The sequence below is a fragment of the Acipenser ruthenus genome, chromosome 1, assembly GCF_902713425.1.
Source record: "Acipenser ruthenus chromosome 1, fAciRut3.2 maternal haplotype, whole genome shotgun sequence".
NCBI classification, from domain to species: Eukaryota; Metazoa; Chordata; class Actinopteri; order Acipenseriformes; family Acipenseridae; genus Acipenser; species Acipenser ruthenus.
Window position 1 is genome coordinate 13,387,229 of NC_081189.1, and position 15,216 is coordinate 13,402,444.

The window sequence follows — 15,216 nt, forward strand, 5'->3', positions numbered from 1 at the left end:
AATACAGCGTTATACATCCCCACCCACGTGTTGATACAACTGTTTAAATACAGCGTTATACATCCCCACCCACATGTTGACACAACTGTTTAAATACAGCGTTATACATCCCCACCCACGTGTTGATACAACTGTTTAAATACAGCGTTATACATCCGCACCCACGTGTTGATACAACTGTTTAAATACAGCGTTATACATCCCCACCCACGTGTTGATACAACTGTTTAAATACAGCGTTATACATCCCCACCCACATGTTGACACAACTGTTTAAATACAGCGTTATACATCCCCACCCACGTGTTGATACAACTGTTTATATACAGCGTTATACATCCGCACCCACGTGTTGATACAACTGTTTAAATACAGTGTTATACATCTGCACCCACGTGTTGATACAACTGTTTAAATACAGCGTTATACATCCGCACCCACGTGTTGATACAACTGTTTAAATACAGCGTTATACATCCACACCCACGTGTTGATACAACTTTTTAAATACAGCGTTATACATCTGCACCCACGTGTTGATACAACTGTTTAAATACAGCGTTATACATCCCCACCCACGTGTTGATACAACTGTTTAAATACAGCGTTATACATCCCCACCCACATGTTGACACAACTGTTTAAATACAGCGTTATACATCCCCACCCACGTGTTGATACAACTGTTTAAATACAGCGTTATACATCCCCACCCACATGTTGACACAACTGTTTAAATACAGCGTTATACATCCCCACCCACGTGTTGATACAACTGTTTAAATACAGCGTTATACATCCCCACCCACATGTTGATACAACTGTTTAAATACAGCGTTATACATCCCCACCCACGTGTTGATACAACTGTTTATATACAGCGTTATACATCCGCACCCACGTGTTGATACAACTGTTTATATACAGCGTTATACATCCCCACCCACGTGTTGATACAACTGTTTAAATACAGCGTTATACATCCCCACCCACGTGTTGATACAACTGTTTAAATACAGCGTTATACATCCGCACCCACGTGTTGATACAACTGTTTTTTATCGCTCTTCTTGCAGTGATTTAGAGCAGGGGTAGGCAACCCTGGTCCTGGAGTGCCACAGACACTTCTGGTTTTTGTTTTACCCAAACCCTAATTGATTCAATGATTGGCTTAATTGGTCAGAATTACCAAGTGTTCCAGGTATTTAGCAAATGATGATTAAGAGATACCTACAAAACCTACAGGATTGTGGCACTCCTGGACCAGGGTTGCCTACCCCTGATTTAGAGGACTGATCTTGAACCCCAGATACTTAATGACATTTCCTATAATGCCATCCTTACTTTGGATATGACTTCACTTTCTGTGACTGCCTTTTCTATAATTCTGTAAACGTATGTATTCTAACTTTTTGCTGCTATACTTTTTGAAGTTCAACACACCTGCTTATCTATTGGACTTTGTATTTGAAGGCGCAGGAAGTTTGGATTTTAACTGTTTTGGATGTCAGCATTTTTATTTATGTCTTTTTTTGGGGCGGGGGGGTGGCGGTGCGGTTTGTATTTTGGTGATAATTTTGGACACCTAATATAAAGCCACTTTGGTGGTGTCTTTAAAATATATACTTTCTTTTTCCAGCAGAGTGCGCCAGAAAGCTTTCAGAGATCTGAGGCTGGATTATAAACCATTGTGCATTCAAAAAACAATTTGTGCAGTAAACATTTTTTTTTTTTTTTTAAATGAGCAATAATTCAGTAATTTGTTAGGTTTGTTTGGTTCTCCCCTTTTACAGTAGATACTGTATTAATAATACTTTAACTATATTTTTACAATGTTTCCGGTTGACAGCAAGGCTAGTAATGTACAGGATAGGTTTATGTGGAGTAAATACCGCAAGGAGGTTATGGCTTTGCAAGTTTCATCACATTGTAAAAGCAGTTCACTATATGTAAAAATGTGTGAGAAATGCTACTGCGAACAAAAGATGGGACAGCAGCTATTTGTGAGCTCACATATGTGAACCCCTAATAGCATCAAAGCAGTTTCAGTTTGCTCTCATGATCATAAAATACAGCCTCATATTTGGGATTTCCTCCCCTGCTCCTAGCTGCTATTGGAGCTATGATTCAGAACAATTTTCGAACAAGCCAGTCAAATATAGCACCACTATTTTATGAACTCATAATTTCAGCTGTGATGCTACTTTGTTATAAATTGAACCTGGCTTTAAGCCTGCATTGTTTGAGTTGTCTGGAGCCCTGGGATGGAACAGCCTTTCTCATTACATTCAAATCATGTGGCAATCTGACCTTTTAAGTCTGCTAGTCCCACCTACTTTGTCTTTATCAGGGGATCGTAAACTGTAGGGTCCCCAGAACATACATGAAAGGTGGGGGGCCCATAGGCAAAATATCACATGAGGACTGATCATTAAGTTATAAAACTATATCCCAATTAAGCTCTGAAGCTCTGTTTAAACGGGGGGTAACGTATCTTCCCTCAATCACTGTCACAATACAGTATATATATATATATATATATATATATATATATATATATATATGTATGTATATATGTGTGTGTGTATATATATATATATATATATACACACACACATATATATATATATATATATATATATATATATATATATATATATACTGTATATGTGTGTATATATATATATATATATATATATATATATACACACACACACACATACACACACACTAAAAAAAAAACTGCTGTGTCTTTGTAGAAATAAGCACCAGCGCCATCTAGTGAACAGCTAATTTGGAGACAAGCACCACGTTTTAATTTCTGGCGACAGGCAGCAGTGCACTATAGGGTCACTCTGGCTGATCTAGCCTACGTTACATACTGTATGTCTGTAACAGGCAACTGGAACTAAAGAACACTCAGGACTCAGGCAAAAAAAAAAAAGCACTTGACAGAATATATTAAATTTTACATAGAAAATCTCCCAAATGCCCTAGTCCACACCTATTTTATTCAAGAGTTTCTGTAGAAAGACTGCATATTTCACTTTATCAATCTAAAATACAGTTCCACATACTAAATAATTATGGGTGTGATCCTGTAAAGTTTCGTTAGGTGGCAGTATACACTTTGCATTGTACTGTATTGTAAGGACCAAAGCTGCAAAACCAGAAAATGTAGTTCTGTTTTAATGCAATTAAGAATAGTTTCAGTTTGTAATAAATATAAAATCTGTGCATACAAATCTGCTGCCTCATTCACTATTGTAATTCTATTTAATATTTTGCGGTATTAAACTTTTATCTTAGTGTGAATTACTGATGCTAAAAGCCCCACATCGCCTCTACCGGCTTCTGCCACAAGATGTAAATTATGTAAAATGTATTAAGGCATTATATGGAAAGTTATAAACTACAATCAGCATTTACAAATGTAATGCACCACATGATCAAATACACTTTAAAATGGGATGTACAGTAGAGAGCAGGTGCTGCACTACAATGTAAAAAGTGTGAAAATTAAAGGAAGATTTGATTAAAATAGTTCTTTTCTGAAATGTTGCCTTGGGCTTTGCAGTTTGCAGTTTCCTCACTGTACACTGTAGCATGCTCAGTACAATGTATTACAGTAGACACCTGTTAATCCGTGTTTCATTATTTCGTGTTTCAATAATCTGTGCGGTTTAAGTACGTTATCAAAATGTGCAGAAATCACCTGATCCATACACAAGCGCATATTCGCGTGCTGTATTAGTGCGAAAATCAGCGTATCTGTGCGGAAGCGGACGGTCATCATTTAATTTAATTAAATTAAACTGAGTACAGTATAGTGCAAGTACAGTATAGTGCAACGGACAGTACTGTATTGTAGTTACTGAAACCAGTGACAAGCGAGCTGAAAGCACACTTCAGACTCTCTTAGCCTGGCAGTCTGAATATGAAGAGCAGTTATGACAATTAAAGACTTTAAGAGCAAGATCAGTGAGTTTTTTAAAACAGCGCTCTCCACCTCTGAACAACGCTGATTATGTACATTATATATGTTTACCATTGTTGGGACATTATATATTTTTTTGTATTATTGCATTTGTCGAGTTTTCAATTGTTAACATATGGATTTCCCAAACAGTAAACTCACGGCTAATCCGTGTTTTTCACTAATTCGGGCTCAAATCGGCCCCAATCTACACGGATTAACGGGGTCTACTGTATTGTGAACGGGAGAGAATGGATCTGAGCTGGTAACTCCCAACCAAGAAGGGCGCTAGGCAAGGTTGGTGGTACTTCTTCACAGGGATGGGCCAACTTGATGATATGACAGAACCGGAAGTCGTCCATCTTGGTGAAAGGACGTAGCTGTAAAACAGCTAAACAACTCCATTGAGATCAGCTGGGGGGTAGCGGCGATTGGATAGACCGTGGCGCCGGGCTGATTCAGAGGGAGGAGTTTGGCAGTACAAAGGGGACGCAGCTACATGAGTACAGCTCCTTACGCTGAAACACTAACGTTACAGAGCGCTGTGCCTTTGTTTTGTTTATATTGCAGACCAGTAGAGATTGGGAAGCTACAGCCACTGAGCCAGCACACAAATCCCAGAGCACCACTACCCCTGCACAGCTCAGCATCACTGCACCCTGTACCTGCACTTGGAGCAGTTTGCCGTGCACTTGTGGATTATTGTACTTTTTTATGAAACCTTTTTGTTTGGGACTCGCCGTTTGCCCCCCATACCATTGCTGGTATATGGGGTGGATCTTTTTATTAAAAACGGGCTGTTTTGTAATTATAACAACCTGTTTTGAACCTTAACTTCTTTATTCACCACTCACATCCTGACAATTATACAGCTTTCACCTGGCACACAACCAGGCTTTTCAATCATGTTATGAGGTTTGCTTGCAGGAGTATAAGGCCATGAATTTAGTTTGTGTGTATGCAGTAATTCATTTCACTTTTCCTGTTAAAGTAACACTGCTCTGTCCAGGGGATTATAATACCTGTGGACCTGCATGGAGGTCGTGGAGTTTCTATACTACAGCGCTCTTCTTTCAATGGAGCTTCACAGTAATGAAGCAAAAGAGATGTTCAACTTCACAATGATGAGCAGGGCAGTGAACAGTATACTGTATACTGTATGTACAGTGAATAAAAGTAAATATAAACTGCTTAATGTAAACCTCAGTGGCTGTATAATGAAGTTTCAGATGAAATATCATCAATGTTGCAACATTTACTGTATTAAAAAGGGATTGATTTTCTTTTGTTATATTTTGTTTTTTAATTTAACATTTGTCCGTGTGTTACACTACGGTAGTATTTGCATTGATACATATTCTTGCTAATATTAAATATATGGTAGCAGTTCATTTCATTATTCATGGTTATGGTACAGGATTTTGTTAATTAAAAACATGTCAAAAAGTTATTAACCAGAGAGAAAGCTTAATTAATACTGCAGTGCCATTATATATCAACAAAACTTTCTTGAGCTATGATCAGGATCTGTTTTGTAAAAACGAGTAAATACATTCTATTATTAAGTGTATTAAATGGACGTATATAAAAATGTAATGCTTTAATTCTTTTATTTAAGAGAAAGGGAAAAGGGAAATTCTTAAATGATCCTGTTTTCTTTTTTTTCTTTTTTTATAAAACCTAATCTTAGAATCCCTACTTATAAACAATAACCAAATGATGGTAGTCTTAACCCTTGAATTTGAACTTCCTACTTCCTGTTCAGTCTATAATCTATGAGGTAGTCAATTTTCCCACATGAACGAAGTTCCCTTTTTATCATTCTTTGTTTTCCTGTAAAATGCTTTGCATAAAGAAAAAGAAAACTGCTGTGCATGCACTATTTCTTATTTACATTATGACAGGAAGTTTAATATACTACTATTGCATGTCCTCTATTTACCAGGATTACTAACTAATGTCTGGATTTGTGAAGTGAGGTTGATTTTTAAATGCCACTAGAATTAATTTACAGGAAATACAGTTGCACAGTTATCTATCCCCCCTGTCATAAGCAAGAGCTTATCAAACCCTTTCATGTTTAGTTATAGTAATATTCTGTGTCTCATTGAACTACTTTGAAAAACAAATGTTTTGCCTTGGAAGCTTCAGCCTCAAAATGAAAGGCTGTGCCGTTCAGTCAAGGGGGATTTTATCATTTCAGTCAAGAGGGGATTTCCTGTGTGGCAATCTGAAATTGAATCTGCCTTTATACATCTAAATATAAATGTACAATTCCTTTCATACAAATAAGAATCATTTCTGACATGGATGGCAATCTGTGCATAATGCATGTCATCTGATATACTGTTATCCTTTACTGTAATTACAAAGCCTTTTGTATCACAATCCTTTAAAGAAGTTTGGTAACCCACAGGTTCAAGCTTGCAACAATCTATTTAAATTCTGATTATTTGAATCCATCAACATTGCATGTAATTGCAGGACCATTTCCAAATATGGAACACAAGTGCATCATTAAACAGCGCTACTGAATGTATTTACATTTGATTGAAAGGAAACACTGTGGGTTTCACTGTGTTTTAATTCCAAAATTATGCTGAGACATTTTTTGGGGGGAAAATAACTTAGTTTCACTAAAAATTAATGGATTATTCTTTTAAAAAAGTACAGGACCCCAACCCATTTAAACTCATGCTGTTATCTTCACTGTTGTTTTATTTTCACATAGCCGCCTCCTCACTCTACCTCTGCAGCAGCCTTTCTCTCCAGGGTCACAGACCCTTGTTTTCACTAAAGCTAACGTATGAGACCACAGGCTAGAGATTTACAAGACATGTGCAAGAAACAATGGCCAGTATGCATCTAATCTTAACCCAAATGACCATATGCATGCATTTTATTGTCATGATCTACCACTTTTAAACATTTTGCCAGTTGATCCATTAATAGGATGTTGTTTATATTTCAGTTTGTTTTTTTATTTTACATGAAAAGTGAATGTTTTTTGGGTCAGCTTCTTGCAAAGCTAAGGGACCTGTTTACAAAGCTTTAAATCAGAAATATTTTTGTAAAGGACACCAACACTATCGTGAAACAATTACTGCAAAAATGTTTTAATAAAGGGTGGCACGGTGGTTAATGCTACTGCCTTACAGCTCCAGGGTTCTGGGTTCAATTCCAGCCTCAGGTGTCTGTCTGTGTGGAGTTTGTATGTTCTCCCTGTGTTCATGTGGGTTTTCTCCAGGTACTTTAGTTTCCTCCCACAATCCAATGACATGCTGGCTAGGTGGATTGGCCTCTCTAAGTTTCCCTGTGATGAACTGGCATCCCATCCAGGGTGTAGTCCTGCCTTGCACCCTGTGTCTGCTGGGTTAGGCTGTGGTTCACCGCGACCCTCTATAGGATTAAGCAGTTACAGATAATAGATGGATGGGTGTTTTAATAAAATAATAATCAGTCTGTTACAATTACACTGCAGCATTTTTTGGTAATATAGCCTACAGTAATTGTATGATTAAATCACATATTTCATTATGCTCCAAAGCACATTGGCTAGTAACCACAAAATAGTCTGAAAGTAATTTATTTACATATTTAAAAAAAATGTAAAACACAAAATTAAAAATTAAAAAATTATGTTAGAAATGCATAATATTCGTACAAAACATCCAAGCAAAGTTTATATACTGGTACACAAATGATTCATGCAAATTCATCACATATTTGAACAGATTCCTTAATGTGCCTTAATGTGTTTTGGGCAGATGGTCTCACTTAAATGCTGTATTTGCTAACCACAAAAATGCTGACATTTACTAGATTCTAATTAGGTAACCATGTAATTTAAAAGGCAGTATGCTATACAATTCAATTGTGGTAATTTAACACATGTTGTTGTATTATGTGGCAAAAGACAAGCTAAAAAAATGGTCACATTTGTTTTATAATATGTACCTAAATCATTATCAACATTCTGAGAAGCCGTAACCATGACAGCTGGGATTGAGGATGCCTATGAGCTTCATGAAGGACAGATGGGGAGGGCCACATCAGAACTGGGATTCCCTTGGTTGCTTTACTTCTGTGGGGACCTAGAACATAATTTACAGACTAGAATTTATAATGTCAGGCTACATAAACACAGAACCATTTTAAGATGCCAATGTACTTAAAAACAAAAAAAGTAGTTCTAACTATGACACAATAAAGGATATAAACAGCATAGCACAACTCTATATAACATTGAAGGCAATCATACTGTAAATACATACCTTTTCTTTAGCAAGTTGATGATATTTTGTGCCTGCTTTGACTTGGGATTCATGCATCTCTCCTCTGCAGTGTCCTTCATTGTAACACTAGAAAATAAAATGACAGTCAGTATGGTAACATAATCTATTTAAAAAAAATGCAATAATTTTTATTCAGATAGTAAAGGATGATCCCCCATGATGTTAACTGAGTCAATACTGTGGCAGAGTAGGGGGAGGAAATATGTAGTCCAGGGGTTTGCTGCAGGACTACATCCCCCAGAATGCCATAGGGTCAGAGTAGAGCCAGACATGGAATCACCTGGCTCTAATTTAATGAGAGACACCTGCCTGGGATTAATCAGGCAGATATATAAGCAGGTTAAAATGCTAGGTCTGGGTCTGTGAGAAGAGACCTGTGGGGACAGGCCTGGAAAATCTATTGAAAAGGTAGTCTTGTTTGGGGACTGCTAAATGGCTTAGCCGCCGAGTTATAGTTTAGAACGTATTCACTAAGTGTTAGGCTTTTGTTTTGTTTGTTTCATTTTTGTGGTTAATGAATAAATATACAGGCACTGCCCTGTTTACACCCTAGCTGCTGTTGTTTAAGTACTTATTTTACACCGAAAGACAGTGAAAAGGTCCTGAAGCATGACAAAGAATACCCCACTTCGCCACAATACTTACACAATCTCTATCTGCTGACACATTGGGGATGCTGGTATCACTTCAAACTTCTCAATGCGTTTTAAATGTATAAAGTCAGCACTGCTCCCAATGCAGCGGCAACGGCCCTTGTTGTAAAGTGGGGAGCCTGGAAAACATACACAAGGAAAGGATAAACATGGCGTATATTGGATATATTTGCAGATTACCTGTAATGAGGACAGAGTCTGCTGTCTAAAAATGCATGAGCTAAAAGGAAGAGGATAAAACAACACCACTACTTAACAGGTTTGAAAGACACCAGTATTCAATATTACTGGAGCATACTCTCTGACTTATCCAGTATTTAAAAAAAAAAAAAAAATTACGACTATACAGAATTTGTATTAAAAAAAAATAATAATACGTACATTAAGTATTTTGTCTACAGATTCCCAAACATTTCTCTGTGCAGAATAGTATTCATTTCTGAGCTAAAATACAATATGATGCCTTACCTTCAACAGCTGCAAACAAGAAAAAGGCAACAAAGAGGACGGCTGTGGAGTTCATTGCTGCTTTTGTTCAGGTGTCTTCTGGACTCTTTTTTGTCTTGAGTACTGAACCAGTGAAAGGTGAAAAAGTTCTTCTATTTGTACTGTTTTCATGGGGGTTGCCATTCATGAGATTCATTGTTTTGGCAGAAATTCAAGACAGAGAGGGAAAGTCCTGTTTTGCCACTTCAGATTCCATTTCAACAAAGACCCCTGATTTATAAGAAATATCCAAGCATTCAAACAGATCCTAAGTATCACTTCTTCTTATTAAAGTGATGCAAGTATTTTTCATTTCTGCAAAGGCCTGGCATCTGACTTAGAAGAACCATACATGCTTTTTAATAAACCCTACGTATCTAATATATTGTTTGCAGCCCAATATAAATATCTTCATAGTAGGTTACGGAGATCTATGTGTGTACTTTGTTGAGAGAAGAAGCAGTCAGAATGTCAATGCATTCTTAGATGTGATCGTGGTAGTGGCTGTTGGTTTTGGTTGATAGTATGTTTCATCATTTTGTACACAGATGAGCTTCATGCAGCATTCAGCCTGTTCAGTTCCTCAGTTGCATCCCAGCTGACACCTATTGCCAGCAAGAGTATTGCAATTGGTATCATTAGGAAACACAGCCACATATACTGCTGCATGCGATGCCAGGCTCACAGCAGCTGCAGATATTGTCTGTAAAAGTTAGCTTTGGGAAACTCTCGAGTGACAATAATGAATAGGTGCATCCACTGACTTTTGTAGGGGTACACCGTGCTGCTACTTGACCAGAAAGAATGAAAACGCTAATTCCGGCAAACAGTGCCACCAGGCGTTGGGATAGATCAGAGTTGCCCAAAGCAGTTCATAATTCTGAAAAAGTTTTTTCAAGTAATCCTGGAAGATAGAAAACAGCACAGCAAGGTCTAATCTTACAGGTATTTTCTGTTACCACAAGTATGTGTTTTGATGTATTTCTCTCATTTTCTGCCGCCATGTGTGACTATAACGCCACTACAGCACCGCTAGATTCTAATTATTTAATCGTATAATTTAAAGGGCTGTATACTATACTTTAATGTTAAGGTAAAGTAACACAAACAACATCGCTGGCTGAGAGCATGAGCATCTTATTTAACAAAATGATTCATTTGATATATGAGCATTTAAAGCTTTAATGTCAAAACATAAATCAGAATTGTGTACACCTTGTATCCTCCAGATCCCCAGTCTTATCTTGGCTATAATCGTTCAGAGATTATAAACTTTCTTGAGTGAACCACGGAGAAGATCAGTAGAGCTTATCCTGTGACTATGACAACTTAGACATCTGTGGTGATAGTGATATGATGTAACATATTCTAATTTATGTTATGTTCAGCTTTATTCTATGTATACATTACAAAATGTTTTTTTTTTTTTTTTTTAGTTCAGTTCTTTGTTCTTTACTTTCAATTGACTCAAACGAATATCACATCCAATCTGAGTATAAATCCAATCCAAAACCATTGACACCTTTGCGCGGCCCTAGCATCATGGCAGAGTAAATAGTTACAACTACTGGACCAGGATATATGACAGATATATACCTCTTATAGAGCTATAACCATATTTAAAACAGCTGGAAGGAAACACCCACTGGGTTATAATGTTTAAAGTGTAAAAAGCTGCATTATGTTGATGTGTTCTTTACACTTCCAGTTTTTAAATGTGTTTTGTGATGCGGTGCATTATCATTTCCCTTGAGGGCATGGGGGATGCCAAAGTATTCTGATTGGTATAGCTGTTAGCAGTTCCAAATAAAGGAACTTCTTAAGCCATGAACTTGGCAAGTAATCACACAATGTTCTGAAATTCAGTCATTTATTTACATATTTTCAACATTTTAAAACAGGTTCATTAGCAGTTAATTATGAACATGATAAGTTAGAAGTACATTATATTTACATAAAACACAAACAACAAAAGTGTATTTACACAATGCATACAACTGTACATATGTTACAAATGATGTACTGTATAGTAATTCAGCACAGGTCTGAACAGATTCCTTTATAAAAAGGTATAATGTGCTTTTGTTTTTTTGAACAGGATCCCAGATGAGATACCAAAAAATGCAGTCATTCACTAGATTCTATCTGTATACTGTACTATAATATTAAGGTACAGTAACACAAACATTTTTTTATATGACAAAATACAATGCCTAATGTTTCAAACTAAAAACAAACTGTCACACATTTGTTTTCAAAATGAATACTTGGGGGGGAAAAAATCTTAGACTGGGCTGAAACAGTAACCATGACAACTGGGACTTTAAAGAACCCTAGAGCTTCCTGAAGAATTGTCTGTGGGTCACATCAGAATTGCTTTGGGATTGCCTCGGTGGTTTTACTTCTGTGAGGACCTAGAACAAAGTTTACTGATTACTAATCTTTCAAAGTCAGAATAAAACACACACACAGAACAAAACAAAAAAAACTACTCATTCTAAATCTCATTACTTTCAAAAGTATACAATAAAATGATTTGAAAGATTGCCAGAAATGGCAATGCAATGGATTTCAAACTAGTACTGTACAGTGCTCTGGATATTCTGATATGGTACTGTGGTACAGCAATGGATTACCACTGTCTAGTTGTAACATGCTTAGTATGTCAAAATATGAAATGTTAACACTGTGGTACAAGTCCATTCTACCAATGGCTCATATCATCCTAGCTGTCCTTGGGCTGCCACTGTACTTTAGTACAGAAGCATTGTATTGCCAGAGTCACCCTCTGCATTGACATTGAAGAGAAGTATACTGTAAATACATACCTTTTCTTTAGCAAGTTGCTGATGATGTTTTGTGCCTGCTTTGACTTGGGATTCATGCACCTTTCCTCTGCAGTGTCCTTCATTGTAACACTAGAAAATAAAATGACAGTCAGTATTGTAAAATAATGCAACAAGCTTTATTCAGATAGTAAAGGATGCTCCCTAATGATGCTAACTGATCCGATACTTACACAATCTCTATCTGCTGACACATTGGGGATGCTGGTATCACTTCAAACTTCTCAATGCGTTTTAAATGTATAAAGTCAGCACTGCTCCCAATGCAGCGGCAACGGCCCTTGTTGTAAAGTGGGGAGCCTGGAAAACATACACAAGGAAAAAATAAACATGGTGTGTTTTGGATATATTTGCAGATTACCTGTAATGAGGACAGAGTCTGCTGTCTAAAAATGCATGAGCTAAAAGGAAGAGGATAAAACAACACCACTACTTAACAGGTTTGAAAGACACCAGTATTCAATATTACTGGAAATACTCTCTGACTTATCCAGTATTTAAAAAAAAAATGATGACAATACTGAATTTGTATTAAAAAAAAAAATAATACATACATTAAGTATTTTGTCTACAGATTCCCAAACATTTCTCTATGCAGAATAGTATTCATTTCTGAGCTAAAATACAATATGATGCCTTACCTTCAACAGCTGCAAACAAGAGAAAAACAGCAAAGAGGACGGCTGTGGAGTTCATTGCTGTTATTGTTAGAGTTTCTTTTGGATTCTGGACTCTGTTGTCTTGAGAACTTCAAATGAAGTGCAGAGTAGAAAGATCTCTTCTATTTATAGTGTTTACGCTGGGTTACCAATCATTGCTAAGCTTCATTGTTTTGGCAGAAATTCAAGACAGACGGGAAAGTCCAGTTTTACAGATTCCCTTTCTACAGACACCTGATTTAGAAGAAATATCCAAGCATTCAAATAAATCCTGAGTATCACTTCTTCTCTTGAACAGGATGCTGGGTAATGAACCCCAATGTAATCTATTGTTTCCTTTCTAAAAAAAAGATAGTAAAGGGAAATAAATAAATAAAACACAATGCATGCCTTTGTTTAATCTAGAATTGATTATTGTAATGCACTTTTTTTCTGGTGTCCCAAAACGTGCGGTATCCCGCTTGCAGCTTGTTCAGAGTACCACCGCTAGAATTCTGACTAAAACTAGGGAAAGTGAACATATTACACATTTTGGCCTCTTTACACTGGCTCCCTGTGCAGTATAGAACAGATTTTAAGACTTTGCTGTTAACTTACAATGCCCTGAATGGATTAGCACCTAGTTATTTGCAGGAGTTACCCCTTATCTTCCAAACTGCACTCTGAGATCACAGGATGCAGGGCTGCTGGTTATTCCTAGGGTCAACTAAAGCAACACAGGATGTAGGGATTTTTCTTGTGGAGCTCCTAAATTATGGAATGCTCTGCCTTCATTTGTCAGGGAAGCTGGGACCTTTATAGTTTTCCAGTCAAGACTAAAAATGCTTTCTTATCTTACTGGGTTTTAATGTAACTTTAAGATTGTTGCTTTTGTATTATGTGTATACTGTTATTTAAATCTGTTATTTAAATGGTCTGATTATGGCAGTTGTATGTGTGACATGCATTGTGAAATGTATTGTGGTTTGTTCTTTTTTTCTGCTATGTACTGTACAGTGCTTTGCGATAATTTTGTATAAAAAGCGCTATATAAATGCAATAAATAAATAAATAAATAATAGCATAGCAAAAGTCTACATAACATTAATTACATTGTGTACTATAATATTACTTTGACCACTGCAGCTGGAGCCAACATCCAAGATACAGTATTATCTTCTCAAGACAAATTTTTTGCTGTAGTTCGCTCCAGAAAGAAATGACCTCTGAATGTGTATTGCCAAGATTCTGTAATACTGACAGGGACAGAATGTTTGCTGCAGTAATGCCTGCTAGAACTATTCAATGATTGACAGCTGTAATCCTGAATCAGCAGGTAATACAAATAGGGAGGGAGATGTACAGTACAGTAGGCACAGCCGCCCCAAGCAGACTGGAGAGGCTGCTGTAGACCGAAAATGTGCCACTGAGGGGCATCCCCAAAATATGTGTAAATTGGTACCTGGTGCACCAGTTTTTTTTCCATTTTAATGTTCCAAATATTAGTCACTTGTTAGGTTTAATTTCACACATTTTGAACAGCTCTTGTGCTGATGTTGCCAGATGTGGTATGTTTAAAAATATACAAAATAATATAGTAACGTTATAATTGCACTAATTCATTCACTGTTTATAATTTTACTAGTATTTTCTTGTGTTTGTTTATTTGATACTACATTACTATTGCACTTGTGTTGGGGTACATCCAATCTAAAGCTAAGGTGGATGTGCATTTTAAGAAGCTGCAAAAATGGTGTGGCTTTCCAGTTTGCGGTTTCGGATGTTTTACCTGAAGTTACTTTTCTTCATCAGAGTCATTACTGGAATAACCTGTATTCCCATAAGGCCTGGATGCTGTCCACTTGCATTGAAACATCACAAACAACTACAAGACTCTGAGGCAGATAAATCTTGAATGTATGCATTAGGGTAACCAGCAACTTGAGGTTACAGTAAATACAAACGGATTGGAATGTGCAAATATGTTCTTGCACTAATGTTACTGCTTATGGCTACTATAGATTGAAAAAGTTACAGGACTTGAAATGGTTTCCTTCACATTTCCTAGCACTACGCTGATATAGCATCAATCTTACATCTTTAAATGATTAAAAAAAAGATTAGTCTGAAATATACTTATATGATCTCTACCTGCTCACACATCAAGGTTGGTGGTGTCATTTAACAACGTGCAATACAAATCAGCACCATTCACAATGCATCGGCAACCACCCTTATTATAAAGCGTCGAGTCAAGAAAACATAAATATGTCATTTTATATAACCTAACAGGTGCTTTCCAAAACACTAACAGCACAGTAA

The 15,216-nt window shown here is 36.8% G+C and overlaps 2 protein-coding genes across 2 annotated transcripts; both read right to left on the reverse strand.

Annotated features, from left to right (window-relative positions):
• Positions 1–7,552: 7,552 nt before the first annotated feature.
• LOC117403528 (C-X-C motif chemokine 10-like) lies at positions 7,553–9,630 on the reverse strand. Its single transcript, XM_034005683.3, has 4 exons — positions 9,393–9,630; positions 8,917–9,043; positions 8,251–8,337; positions 7,553–8,070 (listed from the first exon to the last, which is right to left on the reverse strand). The coding sequence occupies exons 1-4, from the start codon at positions 9,445–9,447 to the stop codon at positions 8,055–8,057; spliced, it is 285 nt and encodes a 94-aa protein (XP_033861574.3). The 5' UTR covers positions 9,448–9,630; the 3' UTR covers positions 7,553–8,054.
• A 1,642-nt stretch (positions 9,631–11,272) lies between these two features.
• On the reverse strand, positions 11,273–14,364 carry LOC117403924 (C-X-C motif chemokine 10-like). Its single transcript, XM_034925193.2, has 4 exons — positions 12,898–14,364; positions 12,430–12,556; positions 12,239–12,328; positions 11,273–11,824 (listed from the first exon to the last, which is right to left on the reverse strand). Exons 1-4 carry the CDS (start codon positions 12,950–12,952, stop codon positions 11,809–11,811), a joined length of 288 nt encoding a protein of 95 aa, XP_034781084.1. The 5' UTR covers positions 12,953–14,364; the 3' UTR covers positions 11,273–11,808.
• Positions 14,365–15,216: the final 852 nt, after the last annotated feature.

Coding starts and splice junctions, on each gene's coding strand:
- LOC117403528 (XM_034005683.3), bottom strand. CDS start 9,447: ATGAACTCCACAGCCGTCCTCTTTGTTGCCTTTTTCTTGTTTGCAGCT. Junction 9,044..9,392: donor CTTGTTTGCAGCTGTTGAAG/GTAAGGCATCAT, acceptor TATGTTTTCCAG/GCTCCCCACTTTACAACAAG. Junction 8,338..8,916: donor TGTCAGCAGATAGAGATTGT/GTAAGTATTGTG, acceptor TTTATTTTCTAG/TGTTACAATGAAGGACACTG.
- LOC117403924 (XM_034925193.2), bottom strand. CDS start 12,952: ATGAACTCCACAGCCGTCCTCTTTGCTGTTTTTCTCTTGTTTGCAGCT. Junction 12,557..12,897: donor CTTGTTTGCAGCTGTTGAAG/GTAAGGCATCAT, acceptor TATGTTTTCCAG/GCTCCCCACTTTACAACAAG. Junction 12,329..12,429: donor TGTCAGCAGATAGAGATTGT/GTAAGTATCGGA, acceptor TTTATTTTCTAG/TGTTACAATGAAGGACACTG.